At 45.8% G+C, this 22,894-nt stretch overlaps 1 protein-coding gene across 2 annotated transcripts in view; it reads left to right on the top strand.

Annotated features, from left to right (window-relative positions):
* BRINP1 (BMP/retinoic acid inducible neural specific 1) overlaps window positions 1–22,894 on the top strand; it is an 87,966-nt gene that overhangs the window by 17,941 nt on the left and 47,131 nt on the right. For both annotated transcript variants that reach the window (XM_080561426.1, XM_080561425.1), the window contains exon 2: window positions 10,562–10,829. In XM_080561426.1, coding sequence (XP_080417552.1) covers window positions 10,709–10,829 — 121 coding nt within the window. In that variant the 5' untranslated portion in view covers window positions 10,562–10,708. The remainder of the gene's footprint in view (window positions 1–10,561; window positions 10,830–22,894) is intronic.

Genomic DNA, 22,894 nt, shown 5'->3' on the forward strand with positions numbered 1-22,894 from the left:
TTTCCTTTCCTTTCCTTTCTTTCCTTTCCTTTCTCCTTTCCTTTCCTTTCCTTTCCTTTCCTTTCCTTTCCTTTCCTTTCTTTCCTTTCCTTTCCTTTCCTTTCCTTTCCTTTCCTTTCCTTTCCTTTTTTTATTTGCTTTTTTAAAGCAAGCAGAGAAGTTGGTTTTGTCAAGTGCAGAGGGGACCCAAGCTGTGCTATGCAGTCACTGAGCTGACAGAGCTGCTTGGAAAACGGACATGCTATTTCCTCGGGAAATTCTCGCCTTTTGATTTGTGCTATTTGTGTTTGTGTTTTGTTTTTAAAACTCCATTTTGAATCAGAATCTGCTCCACAAATCTCTTATGGCCAAAAAAATTCAAAAGTAATTATTGGAGGTCATCAAGATCCTCTGCTTCTATAGCGCTAAAGTGCTATGGGAAATATTCAGCACAGTGTAAGGATAGTACATATAATAACTAAAACACCACAAAATGCTTTCTGCGGTATATACTTTAAACATATTAAACATATATCAACACAATGCGGAATAAATAAAAATGTCAAAGCAAATTAATTGAAACAACATAAAAATAACATGTTTATCTCCTCAAAATGAAACATTTCAGTATAACTGAAATGAGGAGAGAAAATCAGAATGATTTGTTTTGACACTTTAAACATAAAAAAGTTTGTCAAAATTGACATGTTCCCATGCAACGTTTCAATTTCAAGAGAACTGCATTTTTCTGTGAAAAACTGTTCTGTCAAAATTTTTTGACCAGCTCTACTTACAGTCTATCTAAACAGACAAGCATCACAGCCAAGACTCTCAAACGCTCCAGGTGGTCACAAGATGGATTTAGCACAGAGCAGAACAATCTCAAAGAAGGAAATAAATAAAACTCACAGATACGGGTGGCCTGAAACTCGGGTACCAAACTGCTTTAATATTAGAGATGCTCAGCCCTGAGTGGTTTTGGAATCTAAACCTAGAGAGGAGTGAGTTCCTTCAGTTTTCGGAGAATCTGTGTCGATGCACTGATGGAAGAGGTTATTATTTGTGATGGTCAGATGCCAGTGCAGATTCTCAGTATCCTCTGGGATTTTTCAGTTCTTGGCATTGGTTGGGGTCCAGCTAGTAACAACCCTTCTGTGCTTGAAAGATTAATACTAGTAAGTATGAGATAAGTAAGTATGAGCTTGATTTTCCATGTATCCTTCCTTCTCATTGAAAATCCCAGAACTGGGGTTTATGGAATAGGCTAAACGCAGCACTGCAGGTAGGTTGGCACTGGGTTTCAAGGCTGCTGAAAACAGCTTTGGCTAGGAATTCTCCCACCTTCATGATGCACAGATTTTAAATCTTCTCATTATATAAATGCAGTTTCAGGTTAATTTGAGCTTCTAATTTAATACGCTGTTCCAAATTAAGAGTTAATATGATATTTGATTATCTTTTTGCAATGAGATCCAACCCAAGGCTCATTGACTTCAATAGACCTTCCAGCAGAACCTGCTACTGCTGGGCGCTGCATGGATGCATGCCTGGTGCAGGAGACCAGCATTCAAGATTTCTGGCTTCTATTTCAGAAGCTGCCAATTTTTATTTATTTATTTATTTATTTATTGTTATTTGGGGCTATTACACATTTTAGCTCACATTTAGAGTCTGAATTTAAGCTCCTGTGCACAAATGTGCATACATCTTCCCCTATATGGGGAGGCAGAACAGTAGAAGGAGCTGAACCAGCCTCAGACCAGGGCTCTATGGACTAAAGAATTCTTCCTAAATCCTTAAATCAATGTGAGATTCATGCAGCACACCTCTCAGTCACTGGACAGCATCCATCACATCACTGCAGTAGCCAGTTAGCGTAATGCTGGTTCCAGTTCCAGCTCTGTTCCTCCACAAAGCCCAAGCCGTGCCAGCCTCGTGAGGTCTCAGCCTGGCAGGACTGCTGCACAACAGGCTCAGGCAGTGGCTGCAGGAGCTGGTGTGGCTAAATTCATGGAGATTTTACAGCCACAGCAAATTCTTCATTCACCCCGTGTGATATGAGAGGTGGATCTGCTCAAGGCCAGAATTTGCAGCCAACAACTCGGGGTCCTTTTTCCCTCCCATTTTCAGCTGCCCCTGGTTCCACTGGCATCATCCAGCAAGAACGGTGGCAGAACCTGGTGCCCATAGGAAGCTCCGAGTTAAATGGGGCTTTTCATCCTGGCAGGCAGGGCTGTCATTATCCAAGCAGCAGGAGCTGTACCAGGAGAAGCAGTGGCTTGAGGATTTTAACCCCTTGTGCTCCTCCAGCCAGAGCTGAGAAATGCAAAAGACCTCAGTCAAGAACTAAGCGCCTTTCTGAGGGGAAGAAAAACAGGAAGACACATAAGTTGCAAGGATCATTAGGTACCCTCAGATTGCTGGCATAACAAAATAAGCAGTATCTGCTTGCATTTCCCAGGGATCACTCCATGTGGCTGTGGTGGCATAGTGCCTGCCCAGGAGTGAACTTCAGAAGAATAAAAATAATGCAAAGAACATCAGGTGTGGGATAACAGTTGATCTTTTGGATTTAACATTAAATTATTGCTGTTCAGGGCAGATTTGGCACTGGTATTTTTCCTTCTAGCTCTCTGCTTACAGGTCCAAATTGTTGCAATGGAATATATTAGAAAGGCAAGGCTGGCACACAGAGTGGAGTAGGCATGAAAGCAAGAACCAGGGTTTCTGGACTCTGACCCAGACCTCTTTGAATTCAGTTTTCAGATTACTGCCTGTTTCAGTTTTCCAGTAGAAATGGCAGGGAATAGTAAGATTTTTATTCAGTTGTTCAGTTTATTGTGCAGAGTTTGCAGGTGTTTCTACAAATCCTTATTCCAACATGCAACAGAAGTATTAAATGAATTTGGACATTTTCTTTGTGCATAAATTACAAAATTTATTTTGGTTCAGTCAAAACATACTGTTTAAGAAAACACTTCATTTTGATTTTTAACGTATATTACTCAACATGTAATGAAAAACAAAACACAATCTTGAACCAATCCTTTCCAAATAGAAAACTCAACACATTCTGTTCCAAAGAAAAGCTGACTTTATCAAAATGCTTTTTTTCCCTTAAATCAACAAATTTCTACAAAGTGTTTTGCCTTTGATGAATTGGCATTTTTCTGACATGAAAATGAGCAATCCAAAAAAAAAAAAATTCTACGCAGCTCTGTGGCAAGTCTTAGCTAATTCTGGAACAGTAGCATGAAGGTGCGTAGGAAGGGTACTGCAAGGAGATGTAACATTGAGCTGAGACTTAAGAGATTTGGGTTGAATTCCTGAAGCACTTAAGAAATGATCTGGGGCAAGCCATTAATCTACCCCGTGTCTCAATTCCCATTCTGCAGAATGGGAAAAACAGCATTTCCCGATCTCCTAAAGCTACTGCAAGGATAAAAACCTATTAACACTTATGAGATTACTGGACTTTGATATAAGGTGTATAAATACTGAGGAAGACAGAAAGCAGAGCTGCATTTTTGTGTAACTTAGAATGAAATTATGGGGAAGTGGACCGGCTTGGACAATAATTTAATAATAGTAGGAATAATTTCAAGTTCAGGGGCAGTGTTTAATAGAAATTACTGCTCACCACCCACCATATTTTTTCTTAATAAGCAGCTCAGAAATGTGCAATTTATCATTATTATTACCATCTATATTCATTCTATCTCTGCCACTTCACAAATGAGAGGAGTTCCTCACAAACATCTACGAAGCTAGCTCATTATCCAGCCTCCCTATTTATAACTCTCATTTATGACAATAGCTATCAAAATCTTGCCAACGGTAGGGCTGCTGGTGTGCTGACACCACTGCTCCGCAGCCCGCTGAGCGGTATTATCTCACTGTTCCCTCGTGTTCCCCCATCTGTCCCTGACCATCTGGTGTCCTTGGTCTTCTAATTAGATTGTAAGCTTTTTGGGGCATGGACTGCCTTCCTGGTTTTACAGCACCTAGCACGATACCGTTACAGTCCTGGATTCAGCAGGACTGTCTTCAAAATATCATTCTTCATCCCATATCAGCACACATGTGCAGAAGATACTTTTAACTCAGTTCCTGATCTACCAAGCACTGTTAAATGGATCCTCTTTCTAAGTAGAGTCCTGAACCAAGCCTCTATGGGTCCTGGATTTCAGAGCAGTGTCTTTGGCATCTTGGCTAGTCGATTCATGGTGAGGTCTAATGAAGTTTAATTCCCTCTGTTAACACTATCCAGCACCACCTGATGTTATGACTTGGTGGAGATTGCATCCCTGCCACACTTCTTCATTTTCAAGCTGCCTCTGATCCTCATCACAAGAACATCAGTAGTTTATAATTAGCTGGAGTGTGGGGACAAATGAGCTGAAATAAGGCACCTAGTTGTTACCAGTGTGATTCTCACCTTGCTATAGGCAGGGAGCAATTAAGAGTTTTTGCACAAAAATGGCTTCCTTTAGGCTGCTGGTTGAACTGCATTAATAACAAAGGATACATAGGCTGTTTTTGGTTCACTGAATATTCTGACAAGTTGTAAGCAAAGTGTTGACAAACTGCAAAGAAAAAGGCCTTATTTCCTCCGAGTCATTTAGGGTCAAAAGAAATATTTTTATCACTGTGCTGTCTTAAGAGGCTAGAAGGACGAATGAAAAGGGGGAAAAATACCCCTAGCAGTTTCAAAGGGAAATTTGGAAATGTGTCCCCTTGGTACTCTTAAAACTAAAACATTCACATCACCCAATCATTATTTCTTTTATTTCTTTCAGCATGAACAATTTGGAAAAGTTGAAGTACATTTTTAAACTGTACCACTATTTTAGGAGAGGAATTTCTCATCCCCCTTCCTTGCCTTTTCTCACCCAAAAATGTCTCAGCTGATGAATATCCCTCAGGTCTAAGTCATACTTTGTATGACTTAACAAACCCTGACAGGTTGGCTTCCCCATCCCTTTCCATCCACATTCCCTGTTCCCCTGACACACAAGAGAAGTTCTCAGCTTGGATGGATTGTTGGCCAGCATTTCAAGAGAACAGCTAAACCTGCTCCATGGGCAGGAGCTACCTTCCAGCAATTCCCCCTCTGAATCAAGTGCAAGACATAAATATTGTTGCTCCAGCTGCAACCAGTGACCTACCAAGAGTGCAACCCTAAAGGTGCCGGGCAGTAGTTACCTGTCTAGCAGAAATGTGAGTGTACTTAAAGCAGGGGATGTTGAATAAAATCTAGGAGAAGGTAAAAACACTTAAAATTAAGCATGCACTTAAGCTGTTTGCTGAAATGAGGTCAGACGTTCGTCACTTTGCAGGGTCGAGCTCTAAACTAACATGAACTGTTTCATCTCTCCCTTGACACTTCAGTCTTTTACTAATTTATCAGCATCCTAAAGCAGCATGTGAAGTTGCTGCAGATCAGAAGCGTTTCAGATACAAATAGCAATTGTTAGCCTCTTCCCTCTGTTAAATGGCAGCAGGCAGAAACCTCTCTCAACCTGCCAAGAACCAAATGTGGGACACAAGAAAGAATTATTGGTGCATGAAGCTTGAAGAGATAGAGGACTTATTTCTTTACTAAAAATAATGTGTTCGGTAATTTCTCTTTCCCAAGTCTACATTTCTGATGGAAATAGTTTACATCAATGAGCGTGAGAAAACAGAAGGGATGTGTGCAAGATCAATTTGACTCTAATAGAAGGGATAAATGAAAGGTACAGAGGTTAGAAGAAAGGTGGAAAATCCCAGGAGGCAGAGGCAAAGCATAGTATTCAGAGCAAGCAACAGAGAGCCAACTCCTGCATTCTGCCTTCCCATTTACAGCGGTGATCTGGGGCTACGCAGCCTCCCCAACAAGAATCTGATCTCACAGTATCGTTTTCTGTAAAATCTACCATTCTGAGCTACCCAGCTGTATAAAAATTACCTTTTAAGTGGCTAAGTAGACACCCAGCTTTATTCCTTTCTTCTTATTTCAAGAAACAATGGGAGTAACAGCACTTGCCTGCCTTACTAGAGTGCTGAGAGCTTTAATTAATGTCTCTAATTCAATTTGAACTCCTTGGATAAAAGGCACTGCCTTGTGACAGCAAAGGTATTGCCCAAAATAGAATATAATTAACACACAGATATCAATCACAATGAAATTAAGTGTACATTCAAATACAACTTGCTCTTTACAGAAAGCACCTGCCTATTTTTCCTCCAAGAATCCTGAAGACTTATAAGACAAGGAACATTTAATGTTCCAGGCTGAATTCTGATTAGAATAAGGCCTTTTTAAACTGCCTCCCTAAAAGGGGTTGCGACAGAAATCTCCATTTACCATGACAGATGTGCCTTCGTGATGGACAATACTGGAAACTGATTGTTATGTGCCTCAGAATCAGTACTTCTCACATCTTCTTATCTCAGCACTTATTTACTGTGAACTTGAACCTATGTCCTGGCTCACCAGTTGATCATGTTTATTAACAGATACGATAATTGCATCATCTTGCTTTTTGAGATGAACCAGAAGGACCCAGATCACTACAGCACTCTGTAATGCTCCAGAGTGGGCATAAGCTTCGTAGCTTTTTTTTTTCTTTTTTTCTTTTTTTTTCTAACTGCTGCATTGCAAAGCTTTCTGACACCTTGAGGTGGTTGTCTTTCATCGCTTTTAGGACACGAACACCTAATGAGCCATGTGGCCGGCAGGGCTGCATTTTGCTAAGTGCTATCCTCAGACAGTGGCTTCTCCAACAAGATTGCAAATCAGTCTGACAAATGCTATTGTACACACAAGCTGATAATAGGAAAGTGAGGGGGAAAAATAATACATTTAAGGGCATTGCCCATGATCACTGGGTGCATCTTGTGCAGAATTGAGCAGAACGTTGGCTTCCTGGATCAAAAGCCAGTGTTCTCCTCTACCAAGGCTGTCCTTTAATGCAGAGATTGCTTCTGTGGCAGATTTAGCTTTTAGTTTGTCTTGGGTCTCCTACCCAAAGGCTATATACATGCAGACATCCCCCCTTCCTCTTCTTCCCCCATCCGCCTTGAATCCACAGAACATAACTTACATCAGTGAAGCCCCATAATGCCACATAACAAATTAATTTCAGATTCAAACTTGTTAGCAGTTAGATTGAATAGACCTCACATTATTGCCTTAGACACAAAATAGTCCCACTTTAGTAAGCTTTATAGCTTCCATGGGGACCAGCCCCGTGGTGTGTATTAATATTTAATGCGAAACAACATCTCTATAGAAGCTACAGGGGGGAAAAAGATACTACTAAAAAATTAAAGGTGGTTGTGTGCTAGTCATCTAGACCCAGTTGTGCTCTACTACCCTCACTGCCTCAGGCACCAATCCTTGCTCTCAGCACTGATACCTCCAGTATCCAGCTTCCAGGTGGGAGATGTGGCCACTTCTTGTGGTCTCAAGGCATGTTCTCGACATGTCTTAACCCCTGGTTAAGAGTCATTGCATTTCTATTCATCCTGATTCTAACTTCGACCTAGCAGGAAAGGAAGGGAGGACGAAGATGTGTGTGGGGGGAATTAGTGAATATCTCCTCTCTGTTATAAACTGAAATCTCCCCAGTGTATGCTGCTCAGATATGGAAGGACACAGTGGGATTTCTCTGAAGCCCACTTCATTTAGTTGTTCTCATATTTCTGTTTATGCTTGCACTGAGCTGGGAGCTGGAGGTGAGCTATCGCTCCACTTTGGTATGTAAGAGCTCCCTTCCTCTCTGCAACAGAAATTCAATAGGAAGTGAAATGTTTAAAGGAAAACTGATCCAGGCTGGCTGATGAAGGAAGTAGTTATGGAAGAGCTTAATGAACAGACAACCAAGAGGGTGAGGAGGATGTGCACAGATCATTATCAGCAGCAAACCTACGTACCTGTCTAGCAGTGAATATGCTGAGCTTGCAGCCTTGTGCCTGTGATGGCAGAGGGCTGTGGGCATGCAATGAGCAGTGGGGCAGAGAAGCAGCCTGAACAGAGAAGCAGGAGAAAAAAATCTCCTGAACTGGAATATGGAAATGCTCACAGTGGGATGTAGCTGAGAGCATTTCCAAGTAACACCTCTGGTTCATGATCACTGTGAGTGGAAGCAGACCTGTACCATACCCCACTCAGAATATGCTGTGTGCCCCTCGATGTGGGGCAAGAATCCCCAAACCCTGTTTTTTTAAGGTAAAGTAGTACTGCTCTTTTCTTAGAGGTGAGGGACTAAAGCACTGAGATCTGTCCTGTTTATGGCAGAAATGGGAGTCAGTGAAGGCTAATATTAAAAATGTCCCCAGAATAGGAACAACCTCCTCAGTCAGGAGCTACAGGTGCCATTAGGTTTAATAGCAGTAATATTCTATCTGCAATTAGAAAGAAGTTTATATGTGCCCAACAGAAAAAAGCGAACATTCGTTGGCTTTCCCATACTTAATTTTTTTTTCATTTCTTCATGCAATGCAACAGCTGACTGTCGTTTTTAACTAGACTTTACACAATTCTGTTTTGTCAAGCGCTGCTGAGCTCGCCGCAGTTCCACAGGCACATGCTGTGCACACGTGCGGCCTCCCACGCGCCCCGCCGTGCGCGCACACTTGGCTCTTGTGCTCCCCGTCGCACTCCCAGATCCGATACACCCGCGCAGAAGATGTGCACTCGCTGCCACGGGCTGCATCTTTGCTTTGTTCCCAGAGAAAGCTCCTGGAGTCAAGGAGATGGCCACGCCAGCCATGATGCTGATGCCCTCTGCACCGTACCACGGTGCTTGCAGCAGGCAGACTCTCACCTCCACATGCAATGCTGCAAATGTACATGGGGCCTCTAGCACACCAGTGCAACCTCTTCTTAGCAAGATCTTTTCCCTCTAGGAACTGCAGACTTTCAGAGTGCTTGTGGTGGACTCAGACTCCCAATGAGCAGGGTTGTTGGAGATGTACAAATACGCCTGACACCAGAACTCTCAGTTGTAAGCTCTGCGTAGCCTGATTTTTCCTGCTTTTAAAGAGTAGCTCCAGGCTCTTTGAGCTATATTAATGCAGAAACGTGTGGGTATCAGCTGTCCTGAGGACAACTTTTGGCTAGGTTTGTACTCCCAGAGTGAGGGCCATGGCCTCAAGGCTGCTCTGCCTGGGCATCCCCACCATGCTGGCACATCCCCACAAAACTCAGCAAGGCAGCCAGATGGACAGGAGGTGGGCAGGAGGAGGAACATGTCCTGCGTGGGGAGAGGGCTTTTTCAAAGCTGCGTCAGGAGCTCCCAGCAATGAGGATGTTCAGTTCTGATGAGTGGGGAGCACAACCCAGCACGCTGGGCTGCTGCTGCTGCTGTGTTCCCCTCAGAGTCCCGGTTAGCAAGCCGAAGGGAATGGGGTTGGTGTTGGGCACGGGTGCTGACAAACCGAGCTGCTCCCCTTCCACCGGTGGAGCACATGGCTCCATTCGGAGAGGGGCACCGTGCCAGCAGCATGACTGCGGAGGCGGATGATCTAACGGCTGAAACGCTGGAAATGGGAGTCAGAAGACGAGGGCTCTCTTCCAGCTGTATCCATGGCTTGCTGCGTAACCTTTGGCAAGGCGTTTCACCCCTCTGTTTCCCTTCCCACTCATCATATGTCTTGTCTGTTCAGACACCGAACACATCGGGGAGAGGAGCTGGCTCGTAGCAGGGCTGCCCGCAGCCATGCTTTGCACGTGATGGACGGCGTGCCCTGCACCAGGTGCTGGGGAGCACCCCCGTAAGCCTCCTAGTAAATCTCCCACTGCTCAATATGCATGCTCAGCATGAACTTCAATCTTGGGAAGAGCCCCGAGGTCCTACTGTGATCCCAATAGCAACAGACCCCGTCCCCCCCTCCAAACACATGACTCCCAAGCACCCCGTCAGGGAAGCAGGTTGGGGTGATTTTTATCTTTCAGCGTTTGGCAGGATTTCAGAGTCACGTGTGGCTGTGTGTGTGTGTGTGTGTCTCTGCGTCCGCATGCACTCGTCGCTGAAACCTGGGTAATTATTTTGTTTTATTTCTTTTTTGGCAACACTTTAAAGCAAGAGCTGGGTCTTTATAGATTGCTCAGGTTGCATGGAGTATGGATTACAGATCGTCAGTGAGACATGAAAGGAGAAGACACGTTTCTCTGGCACAGCATTAAAGGGACGATAAATGGGTAATTGTAGCCTAGGGTGCGGCCACCTTCTGCACCCAGCCCTCGCTCGTCTTTGCGGCACTGCGGAGAACTTCATGAGGGAAATGATGGAAAAGCTGGGGTGAGGATGGCTCAGGTCGGGACCTGGTTATTTCAAAGGTGGTATGTGCTCAGGAGGTTAAAGGCACCACTTAGGTGTGAATAAAACACTGCCAGATACTCCAAGCAGTAATGCAGGCAGACTGAAGGCTTTTAAAATGTGTTTTTTTCATGTCTCTTTTACCCTGAGAGACAGTTGTCAAAGGATCAAAGCAATTCCCATTTCTAAACTCTCTCTTTCTCTCCCTTTTCCCTCCCCTCCCTCCATTTCTTTCTCTCTGTTTCCTTCCCCCTCTTCCCTCTCTTTTTCAACAGGACTCCACAGAATGGAGCAAGAATGAGAGGAAAAAGGCAGACAGAAAAGCATGAACTGGAGGCTTGTTGAGTTCCTCTACCTCCTGTTTATATGGGACCATATACTAGTACAGCCCTCCCACCAGGACCCCGCTGCCACCAACCAACATGTCTCCAAGGAGTTTGATTGGCTTATTTCAGACAGGGGGCCCTTCCACCACTCGCGGAGCTACTTATCCTTTGTGGAAAGACATCGTCAAGGATTTACAACCAGATATAAAATATACAGGTACGTTGGTTTCCTGTGGCTCCCGTAGCTTGGGTAAGCTGTGAGGTGGTGGGAACTCGGCCAGCTCCCTTGAGCTCGTGGCCTAGTTGATGGGGGGGGATGTGCCACTGCACCCGTTCCATGTGGAGATGTTTCTCTGGTTCCCCACAGCCCTCAGCTGGCAATGCAGATTGCTTCACAGGCTCGGGTGTAGTGCTCTGATCATGAGATGAAGGCACCGCAGTGCCCTGGCAGTGTGCACAATGTAGACTGAGAAGAAAAAGGACTAAGGGTGTGGATGCACTTTGTGGGACAGACCAAAAATTCAAAGTCAGTTTCACAAGCAAGTTTCTCAAATCTGTCCCAGTGGGCAGACCAAGCATCTGTATCAAATTCACATATGTGCTCTGCCAGCAGTTTAAGGTTCACATGGCAAGAACAGACATAAATACAAGGCACATGTCGGGACGGCAGTTCTCACGCTGCCGTGCATGCGCCCTAGCTGTGTGCCGCTTACCGCAGGCCTCTGCAGATGATCTCCGAGTATGAGTCAGACTTGCCTCCAGAACTGTGAGCTTGGTTTGAAAGTCATTCAATTAAAAAACTACAGAAAATAGGCAGAATTTGGATTTTCCTTTGCCTTCTAGGTTTTTCAAGCCTTTGTTGTTGCCTGTTTCAAGTGCTTTTTGGCAGCTGTGATATCCAGAAACATACTTATCTTTTTGTTATTTGAATATGAAAAGCTGGGGTGCTCATGTGAGCCTCCTATTGCAGCAGCAGGCACTTTGGAAGGAAGGGGAATAAGCCAGCAAGAATCATGAGATTTGGGCTAAAACCCAAAGACCAAACTCATAGACGTGCACATTTCCATAATTATATATCCCCGTCGTGCTTCGGAAAGACACTTGCAAACGTAGCTACGCAAACTAGTAGGTAGGAAAGTGCTAGTGAATTGCCTACTGGCAACACGCATGCAGAGGCGCACACGTGTTTGCTGGGGGTCGGGGGAGCTGAAAACCACTTGTGTGCAGGCAGCCTTCTCCCATGGGCAGAAAGCCAAAAGCACTTGCGGGGTAGCAGCAACATGTGAAATATTGACGTGTGGGGAAGAAAAATGAGTTTTGCCTGTCCCATCACGGCCTGCGGGGAGCGCAGCATCCCCTCCCCTCACACCAGCCTGCGGAGCAGGGGCAGGTTAGCATGGGTTGAAGACATTGTCCTGGCTTGTCCTCCTCGTTCCAAACAGCCTGGGGGACAACAGCCGCAAAAAGCAGAAATAGTGCTGCCACACTTCCTCTGGGGATAGCTCACAGGCTTTGCTCGCACAGAGGAGCAGAGAAAAGATGTCTTTTTAAGAAAGACTTCCCTGCTGGTTGTGGATAAGCCTGGCTCCCCCCTGCCCTGCTGGATTGGGGCTGCGCTCCTCTGCCCCACACAGTGCCCTGGCAGTGGCTCTGCCCTTTGCTGAAGAACTCTTCAGCCCCAAACGCTGCCCTGGCAGGCTCCAGGAGCTGCAGTGGGAGGGAAATGCATGCAATGGATGTATTCAGACACCTCCAAGAGCTGTCAGGGTAGGTCAGGGCAGAGATCTATCAAGCCAGGGATCCTGTCTCTGAGAATCAGGGAGAAAAAGGGCTGGAAGGACCTTGGGAGGTCATTTAATCCATGCCACTTCCCCTAGGCGGGCTCAGCCTGTACCTGTGATGCATCTGACAGGTTTGTGAGCAACCTCTCGTGAAAGGTTTCCTGCGACGGAGAATTCACACCTGGAGCAGACAGGCTGCACTATGGCTTTGCTCTCCCCATCCTAGTAAAGGAGCTAAAATTTTGCTCTAATGTGAAGCCTGTGATTTTTAGTTTTATCTGCTATGGGGTGAGGAGCAAATTCCCCTTTGGTCTGTAGGAGACTGCTAAGAATTTGAAAGTTTATCTCAGTTCAGGGTGAACTTTATACATGGGAAGTGGAAAAGGATCTGTATTTCTCCATCTCTGCTGGACATTGCCAAAGTATTTATCAGAGAGACTTCTAGCACAGGGAGAACAATGTGTGACCTCTGTGCACACGGGAGGCACGGACAGCAGCATCTGCACATGTGGGAGGCTGGGGGCATGGGGAAGGGTCTGACAAGGGTCTTGCAAACAGTCACAAGCAGAGGCAGTGCTGGAGAAGTCATTATTCACGGAAATATTCGGAGGTGAGACAGCCCAATGGAAGTAGTTAGGCACAGGGTCCAGAGGGAGGTGGAAAGACTGCAAAGGGCACGTAGGGAGGCATCTCTTGGCCGTACATCATGGTCTGGTATCTGGGAGGTGAGTGGAAATGCTCCAGGACTGGCTTTAGGTCCCACTGCAGCCAGCAGAGGAGAGGGGGAGCCCTCGACTCCTTCAGCAGAGCATATGGGGCCATTAGGTATGGGGCTGGCCAGACTCAGAGGGTTATTCCTTCTAATATTTGGCCCCGTTTGCAGGACTGGTAACTTGAAAACTGGGCCCATGCATTTTTAAAGCAGTGCCCAAATCAGCCTCACTGTGGCGAATTAGCGGAGCTCCCAGCGGCTAAGGCTGGACTTGGAGCCACCCCCCCCCTCCAGAACCTGTCATTTTACCGAAAGCCACGAGGGGAAAATCTCATTTTGCGGGCTCCTTAAATTGACTTCAAAATCTTTAAAGCTGTTGGGATTTTGTCAACTGCTTAATTCCGGCATAGAAGCCTCTTTCCTCCCAAATGATGTCTTTCAATTGCTCTTTGTACTAGACTGGCCCAAGGGCAGCACGTATCCTGCAGTAAGGGTGACTCTCCTTTCCTCTGGAAAGCAGCCCACTTAGAGCACGGGAATTTCTGCATTCTTTTCTCTTTCAGTGCTCCTTTTCTCCCAGATTTCTTTTTTTTTTTTTAGTTGGCTGGTTTGTCCCTCAGTCAGTTCCTTTTGGCACCTGAATTTTTTCTGGACAAGGTTTGCCCCGAGCGCCGCTCCTCTCCTAAGGCCAACAGCAGCAGGTCTCAACCCAGCCACAGTGCCCGAGGTTTTGGAGTGGATGTGAAAACATGCGAGAGGACCTCACCCGTCCCTAATCGAAACGCTGTCGCCAGTTTAGTGGTGATTTCCCCAGTGTCTTGCAGTGCAGGAGTGTGGACACAGCACATTAGGAGCGTGTCATTTACACTGAAAACCCACTGAGAGGAAGCCGCTCTCAATGTTACGCAGCAGCGTAAGGCAACACGCAGCACTTTCTAATCTTCACAGGCAACGTTAACAAAGAAGCAGCATCAAATTAAAAAATGCAAACCTTCTTCCATCACAGGTGAAGTCCAAATATCTGTCAGCAGCAAGCAAGAGCCTGTTTTTGGGTAGCACGGCTATTAATACACCGCACGGGCAGAGCTGCTGTACAGCAGCGTAGCTGTCGATATCTTTTCATAGGATGCCTGGAAACATCCTGGCACAAAAAGGCAGCTCGTGTCACAGTGTCCAAAGACTCATTCCTTCCTTCTGTGTTTTGCATTTTAGCAGACTTTAGGACTCCTTCTTGCAAGATTTGGTCCGAACTGATTTTACTGGTGCTCTCAGTCAAGGTTTGCACCATGCATGGGATATCGGGAGGAAGGCAAGCAAAGTGGGGGCTGTTTTATACTGAATCATGGGCAGTAGGGGTAGGTACAACTGCATTAAGGAGGTACATTAATCAGCATCGATTCACACTAATAAGGCTGGTTTAGGGGGGCCTCTGGCAGGAAAATGTTGCTTTGATCATTATCTGTGCACTCAGATGCTAATGCAGATAGGATGGCAGATGCTGTGAGTGGTTTGTGGGATGTCTGAATATTCATTATCACCGTCCCTGTTGTTGTTCCTAGTCTTGAGAGCCTGGGGTGTGAGATGCTGCACAAGGGCTGGAAAATGGATGAAGCTCAGCTTGGCTTGACTTTGGGACTAGGGCACTGCTCAGACCAGTAACCTTTCCTGTTACCACCACACAGTATTTAATAGCTTCAACCAACTTCTTGGAGCTATGCTGTTGGAGCTATGCACCCCTTTTTTCTTGCCATGGTGCCATGAAATGAACTCATTCCTTCGTGCCTCAGTTTCCTCAGCTTAGAAGGGGAGATGACAGGCCATAGCTGGGAAGACAATTAAGTTTCCTCCACATTGCTGGGGAAGTAATTAAATGCTGCAAGATGTATGTGCCCATGGACCAGCCAGTCCTGTCCTGTCCCCCCACCCACAGAGAAACGGGACAAAACCAAGTACATACGCCGGTTACAGTAAAGTCCCTGGATATATAAAAAGAAAATACAGCTCCCAAGACAAGACAGATCGTGAGTAACTGGCTGCACAAGTGAGCCATAAATTGCTTGGGATGGTGCCCAGGGAGAAGAAAACTTATTTTTTATCCCCAGGACATTGTTCTACCGGTGGTGCAGAGCTGGGACAGGAGAGGTGGGGGGGTCTCCACCTTTGATGGTGCTCATGAGCTGGCAATAGATCTGCTTCAAGTGGGAGGTTGGATGAGGGACCCCCAGGGTCCCGTCTCACCAACAGATCTGTGGTTTTCCTGGTTCTCTGATTCAGAGTGGACACTAAACTGGGAGCTCATAAAGAGATTTGCACTACTAAAGGCAGCCTGGCCACACTAGAGATTTTTATTTAGTCCTAGAAAACCCACAAATCTGAGCAGCTACGTGCTCTCTAAATGTGTCATTCCCTCAGCAAATAGGAATAGAATTACCATGACGCGAGATGCTTTTCTGCTGCTTAGATTTTTCTTTGGAAGAAAGAAAAAAAGAGGGAAAAAAAAAAAAAAAGAAAGAAATTTGGTATCACAAAATTCTCACAAAACTTTCAAAGTTTTACGGCACCACAAATTAAAACAATGAGCCAGATTCTCTGTGACATAAATACATGAAGCTGTTGACTTCAAGGAGAAGTCACCAATTTACCTGCTGGGGAGTCTGCTGTAGTGATTGCAACACTGCCCCGGCCCTGCACAGCAGCAGGGTTGGTGAGGCTGCGTGTCTGGGTGTCCAGCTGCATGCATTACAAGATTTTGTTATTTCTAAGTGAGGGGAGAATTCATTTCGTATTTCAGGCACTGGACTTGCACAATCTAGCTAATGAACATGAGCTTTGATGCCTGTTTCTGGTATGGAAGTTTTGCCTTTCTTGACCAGACCAGGCAGGTTTCTTTCAAACCTGTGATTTTCACAACTGAGGAACTGATCCGGCAGAAAACTAAGCTGGCAGGAGAAAAAAAAAAATAAAAAAAATTAATTTTCACCAGATCACTTTTCCAGTCTCGTTGATTGTTTACTTGGCTGCTAGTGAAGGGACAGGGCTGCATGGTTGGAGGCAGCAAGGAAACAGATGAGACTGCTGTTTTCAGAAGCAACGTGGGTTAGAGTTGTATTAAAGCATTTGTGAAGCTGCATGCTAAGTTTGGGCAGAGACAAGCTCTATTATGGCTGCTTTCACCATTTTTTTCAGTTCAATTTTTTTTTCTCCCATCTCTCCACTCCTCATTGACTCCTTTTGCTGTTTCGCTATTGCATTGAATTTAATCTACTGGTCACTAGAGCTGCACAAATAATTGATTTTGTGGTTCACTGGTTGTACAGAAGAAAAATAACATTAAAAATGGGTTGATCTGAAACTGATGTTTGTTCAACTTTTCAGTAAAATGAAAAAATCAAAACATTTCATTTTAGGCTCAGTGGTATGTTTAAGCTTGGCTGTTTGTTTTCATTTTTTTTAATCCAGTGAAAACTAATATTTTTTTTTCCAATTTTTAAAGCATAAAATTTCACCTCGAAACACAAAGCCAACTAATGCCACTTAAAAGCGTCAAAAGGGAAATACTTTGATTTGGAGTGTATTTGGTTCAGCTGTTTGCTTTTCAACTTGCTCATTCCATTTGTGTTGAATTTGCAAATAGTTTTTATGTCCTTGAAACTATCAAGGAGTCAAAAAAAAAAAAGCAAAAAAAAAGCTGGGCTCTCCTTAGATTTTGAAATCTAACAGTTTCCCAGGGTTAAGATTTGCCATCCCTTGGGTTCAGATTTTAACACCCTAGGATAAAATATGTTATATATAGGATGCTAGGATATATATATATGTGTGTGTGTGTCCCACCAGCACTGCTGGGCAAGGGAGGCACAGCCAGGACAGGCAGTGGGGTGGTGGCTTTGCTGTGGGAAGGCTCAAGCTTATCCAAAACTCAGTTGGATGCTGAGACTCAGGTGCAACTGGCTGAGATAAACCATCCAGCATGCCTGTAGTACTTGCTCCTCTCTCGCACAGATATCCTGGCAAGCTTTCAGTTCTGTTCCGGTTGTTTTTGGATGCCTGAAGCATCCCAAAAAGCTCCGTGAAGGTTCTTCTCAAACAGCAGTAATGCGATGCTCTGCGCTGGTACAATCTGATAGGCACCGTTAGGCTTTTTAATTTTTGCTTTGGCTTTTCTAGTCATGCTGAAGTTCTGCTGACAAGGTTTTCCTATTAGGTTTTTATGCTATCTGTTTAAAGGGGACATCAACTTTTATGTGTTCCAGTCAGAGGCAAGGCTCTTTTCGGGGAGGCAAGGCAGCAATTGAAGGACAGAGGGAGCCGAGATGAAAGGAGGCTCTTGCCTCTGAGTGGAATGAGCAATGGGAATCTGTACGGCACTGCATGGCAAAAAAATACAAAATCTCCATAGTTTACATTATGCATGTAAACGAGTGATGTACATTGGTTTGTAATCAGTAAATGCCTTGTAAATAAATGTGTGTAAACAAAAAAAATTTAAATCTATTTCCATAGTGCTTGCAAACAATGAAGCCTTCCAGTGTTGTCCTCAATGTAAATGTTAATCTAAAAATGACATTACTACAAGTTTATGCAACTTTACAAGGGAGCCACGATTTGCATTCCTGCTTCACCAGCCCTAACAGAGCCGCTTGGCAAGCTCGAGCCCTTCAGATATGGGTGGAAAGCAGCCCACCCCATCACGCAGCCTCTCCTTCAGCCACTGCCTTCATTCTTCATGCAGTTCAGGGCCCGGCCTCGTTACGTTCCTTGCATGTAATGCTGCCCTGCCTATGGAAAGCTTTTTGTATGAGAGGAGGAGAGGCAGGAGGGATGGCAGGGAATGGCTGGGGCTGAGCTGTGCAGCGCTGAGCTCTGGGAGCTGCTGGGCTGAGCGGACGAGGAACTTGGCCCTCGTCGGGGCTGGAGGAGCAGCTGCGCTGGCTGCGTTTGGATTCAGATGGCGAGGGCTCGTGAGCAGCCCTGGCAGCTGCAGGAGTCGGCAGAAGGACACACCTCTCCTTCTCTTTGATATTCTTGAGAATAGAGGACAAGCGGAAGGATAAGTGACACCAGGCTTTGATAGGCTCAGAGCTGCTAACAGCTGGGCAAGCTTTGGGGAAGGGCAGCCCCTCATCTCCACTTGGCAGCGCATGCCCACGCCGTGGGGAACGCTGCTGAAGCGATGTTAGTTGGTAAGTTTGTGTCCTGGCAGGGTACTCGTGGCTAGGACAGGCCAGCTCCTCTGCAGAAAAGCATGCACAGGAGCTGCCCGCCCAGCAAGGCACAGCACTAACTGGTTGCCCTGCCTGCTGACCCAGGTAAACCGGTCACCGGATCAGCTGAGCTTAGCACAGCTCTACAGAGCTGCAGGCCCAAGCACAAAAATCCCCTTTCTCAGCCCAAAGTGAAATATTCCAACCATCCTCCCAACAAAGCCCAGAAGAAGCACAGACAAATGTTTTGAGTCACTGCCCCTTTCCCAAGAGCTCTGCACCCTGCTGGGCTGGGAGGGAGCCCCTTGGAGACCTTGGTGGTGGTTCTGCCTTGGAGACCTTGGTGGGGGTTCTGCTCCCCTCTGCAGGAAGAGGAGAACTTTCCCCAGCTCACCTCCCAAGGCTGCTCCGAGCTTGCTGCCACAGCAATGACTCTGCGTGCTCTTCTCTGATTTCTTCAGACCAGCAGACCATGGTCCAGTGGCTTGGGAGCATATTTTAAAGGCTAACAAGCCAAGGAGAAGCCTTCACTTTTTTTTTTTCCTTTTTTTTTTTTTTTTGTGAGCAGATTATCAATTCTGCTTTTAAGTTAAGCAGATGCTTATATCAGCAGAGAAGCTGTTACATTAAAAAAAAAAAAAAGTCAGCCCGGAATAATTTTGTTCTGGCACCAGTAGCACTGGGAGATGGCATGACTGTACCTATTATAGGGGTTTTTCTATTTCTGGATCCCTCTAATGTTTCCCTTGGGTTCCAGAAAGTATGTATTTTTTTTTTTTCCTTTTTCCTTTCTTTTTTGCTGATTGCCACCCACCAGCCTCTGTAAATGGAACAAGACACGTCCCACTGGGGCAGTCAGAGCCATCCAGGCTGGCATCCCATGCTGAACTGTTAAATGCAGGTACAGAACCAAGGACACCTCCAAACAGAAATCCAGGAATCAGCTTTACCTGGAGCAGGGGGGAAGAAGGGCTCGGGCCAGCCCGTTGGGTAAGGTTTTCCTCCTATCATCAGCATGAAATCAAACCCATGCAGGGCCGAAGCTCCATGCCTGGGGCGATCAGACCCGATTTCCCACCCATGGCACCTCACAGGCTTCCACCCCGATGATCCCCACATTGTGCCCGAGGCAAAACCTCCAGCCTGCCCTAGAGGCCAGCCCTCAGCTCTGGCTCTGTCTGCGGTGCAGCGAGGGATAGGATTCTCCCAAGTATTTTCTCTGCTTCTAAATCAAAGTCCTGCTGACAGCACCAAGCGCTAAGTGCCTGCCTGGGGCCCTGCTCCTGCAGTCCTGTGACGACATCAGAATTTAAGCTTTAATTAAGGAACGAGTGTGGGGAGGGAGGGAAGCATCTCCAGCCCTCATGACTGCGAAGGGAAGCTTGGAAACATGACCTGAGTGCAAGCAACATCTGCTTTAATGCACAGCCAGCTCTCAGCAGAAGGGAAAGCAGCTGGGAGGGGAAGCCACTGCATGAAACTCCCATCCAGGCCAGGCCTGCTTGTGCTTCTGCTTGCAATGAGAGATGAGAGTTTCCACAAGAGCTCGGCTATGTCACAGTTTCAGCGGGGTGCCCTCACTTGCTGTACATGGCTCTCACGCAGCTTGGCTGGGCCAAATTCCCCACTAACATGGCCTCTGCTCGTGCACAGCCCTAGTCCAGAGGTGGCACGAACCAGCTGACTGCTCTGGGCTCCTGCAGGCTCTGCCGTGCCGGTGGGGAGCAGCACTTTTTAAGCAGCAAGATGGAAATTCTCTGTTCCAGGGTTACAGCAGGTGAAGTTTTGCCTCTCAGAGCTCTTTAGCCCAGCTATTAGGGGTGAATTGTTTGTTATGCCTATGGCATGCCACCTTTCTACACTTGCTGGCCCAAAACCCCATGCTGCCTTTGCTGTGCTCTCTCCTGCCATCAGTTTCAGCAGGGAGCAAACAGACATTTTAGAGACAAGTTAAGGAGCAGCCTCGGGATCCGCTCCATCTCCCAGGGATGCACCTTTGGCGAGGTTCGTTGAAGAAACACTTTATTTGATGGCTACGCTCTCAGCCAGCACACCAGGGACTGGGGACTCCAATGTGCTTGATACTGCAACAACCTTTCATTCCCAGGAATGAGCACCATGAAAAGGCAGAGAAAAGCTGCTCCCCTATAACTTATAGCTGGGGCCTGTTTGACTTAGTCATAGCTCTGACAAGCATCCTGACACTGACCGCCGTGCTGACGTGGCTAGAGATCTTGTCATTTCTGTAATAAAAGTGTCTCTTTGTAAGCTGAAAACAGGATTCATGGGCTGGTAGCTTCTGGCAGCTCCCTCCCATTCAGCCTAGATGAGAACACAAACACAGACCAGGGGTGGATACTGCCTCCCCACAGCTACTCAGAGGTGGAAGAAGGACGAGGTGAAACCCAGCATTATGTGTCAGGAGGGCAAAGGTGTTTTTGTTGTGCGCGTCCCCGCCTGACCTCATTTTGCTTTTGCTCTCCTTTCTTCCACACCGGTTCTTTCCCTCTCAGCAAAGGAAAAGCTGTCTATGGCATATTCAGCATTAAATATTTTAGTGTTAGCTTCCAGCTCTTGAGCAGGAAAACAGAAAGAACAGTACTTTTTACTCCCCTCCAAATATCTGGGGCTTTCCCTGGGGAGTGCAGCTGTGCAGCCCGGCTAACACTAATGAGAGAGCTTGGTACACAGGGCAAACTGTCTGCTGCATGATTAAGAGAATAAGAAAATAAGAAAATAAGAAGAAAAGAAGGTTGCTACCTTCATCTCTGGTTAGAGCTCAATGATTAATCCCTACCAGATTAAGTTTTTCTCCTTGCACTTCACCTCCTTTCCCCCCTGACTTCCTCCTACCTGCAATACACAAGCAGACTGTGAAAGTCTCAGACTTTCCCCCTCCTGCCCAAAAAGACTCCCAGCTGTTTCAGGGGAGTATTTGATATTTGAAATCTGTGCCGTTACAATTCAGCAGCTGAGTGGTGCTGAGTCACATGGTGAAGACATATCTCAAATTATTTAGCGTCTCTTCAAAGCCCACACTTTTAGAGTCCTGTGATTATGTAAGAGTCTCAACTCAATTTTTAAAGTAAGTTTACGGCCCTCATAATTGCTGAGGAAAACTTGATAATATGACTCCTACATCCTCAGAAAGCAGAAGCCAAAAAAAAAAAAAAAAAGAGCCCTGAAGTTTATCAGATTTTAAAGTCTCATGAATTTTAAAACCAATCTCTTAATTCTTTTTTGGAGCCTGACTCATGATTTTCAAACAGTTAGCAATATGGCTGTAGGGATTGTAAGGCTGGTTTGTTATCTTATTAGATAACTTACATAAAATATCCAAACCCATGGAGACTCAGAGATTGAGTACTGCACTTCAGGACACAGCTGGAGAGAACAGTGCCTTGTCTTCTGTATGGATGCTGAGGATCTCCTCTTAATCCCGGTCTCTAGTCACTACTGCAGCATGAATATTTCCCAGAATGATATTAGCGCTAATCATATGAATGAGAGTAGCCATAATATTGATCTTCATAATACTTACGTTATTAAATTTGACTTTGAAGGTAGTTTTGTGGGGTTATTCATAATGGTAAATCTCGTCAGGCTGCATAAGCAGGGAAAACAAGTCACAGAGCAATAGCATTGCAAATATATTTCGGAGTCTTCCACCCTACCACAAGATTGCACACTGAACAGACACTTGTGAACGCTGGCAATACCAGAACTGATGTTCTGTTAATCGTGTGATAATCTCAGATGAACCTAATTAATTGGGTGTTGCAACAACTTGCCCTATTGTTTCTGTGAAGCACATGCATCACTCGGGGGCACTTAACTCCTGGAGTATTTGCACACAGACATACCAAGACAGGGATGCTTCTATGACAAGATGAAAGGATTGCCACCGTCACCATTAAGTGGTGGGCTTGCCTTCCCCAGACAAATTTACCCATGCCCACTGAAGAGGTAGGGAAGTAGCAGAGCACACCCCATGCTTGTGGATGTTCCCAGAGCCTCACACATCTCTGTGCAGATGTGAACATTGACGTTTGAGGTGCACTCAGCTACTGGGGTGATGGGAGCATTGTATGGCCCTGTGTGAAATAGTACGGGACAGGAGACGTCCTACCCGCTCTTCTGGCATATAACAAGGAGTAATCATGAGTGTGGAAGGGGCTGAAAGCTACTATATAGAATAAGCTTACAGAATAATTGCCAGCTGTATTTGGGCTGATTTTTCTTCTGCAGAAAAGGCATAAAAGCAAGTTTATTGTTTTCACTCCTGGGGTCTGAGATATTTTCACCATGCTTTTTAAAAAAAAACACCGTGCTTTATCTCCCACTTGAGCGTATCAGCTCCATTGGTGACTGTCTCCTGCACGACTGTGGGTCAGCATCAAAGGCAGAGCTGCTGTAAGCACAGCTGCTGCCTGCTGTCGGGTGTGGAAGCTGCTTGGCTCTCTGTCAGAGTCTTGCAAGTGTCTGTGCCACTGGGGTGGGATTATTTCTCATAGTGATAGGGATTGCACACTGAAAGGGAGGGGACCTGGGTGCTTCCAGAAAGATGGGGGAAGGCAACGGGCAGGAT

This window comes from Anser brachyrhynchus (assembly GCF_964034855.1).
Source record: "Anser brachyrhynchus genome assembly, chromosome: 19".
NCBI classification, from domain to species: Eukaryota; Metazoa; Chordata; class Aves; order Anseriformes; family Anatidae; genus Anser; species Anser brachyrhynchus.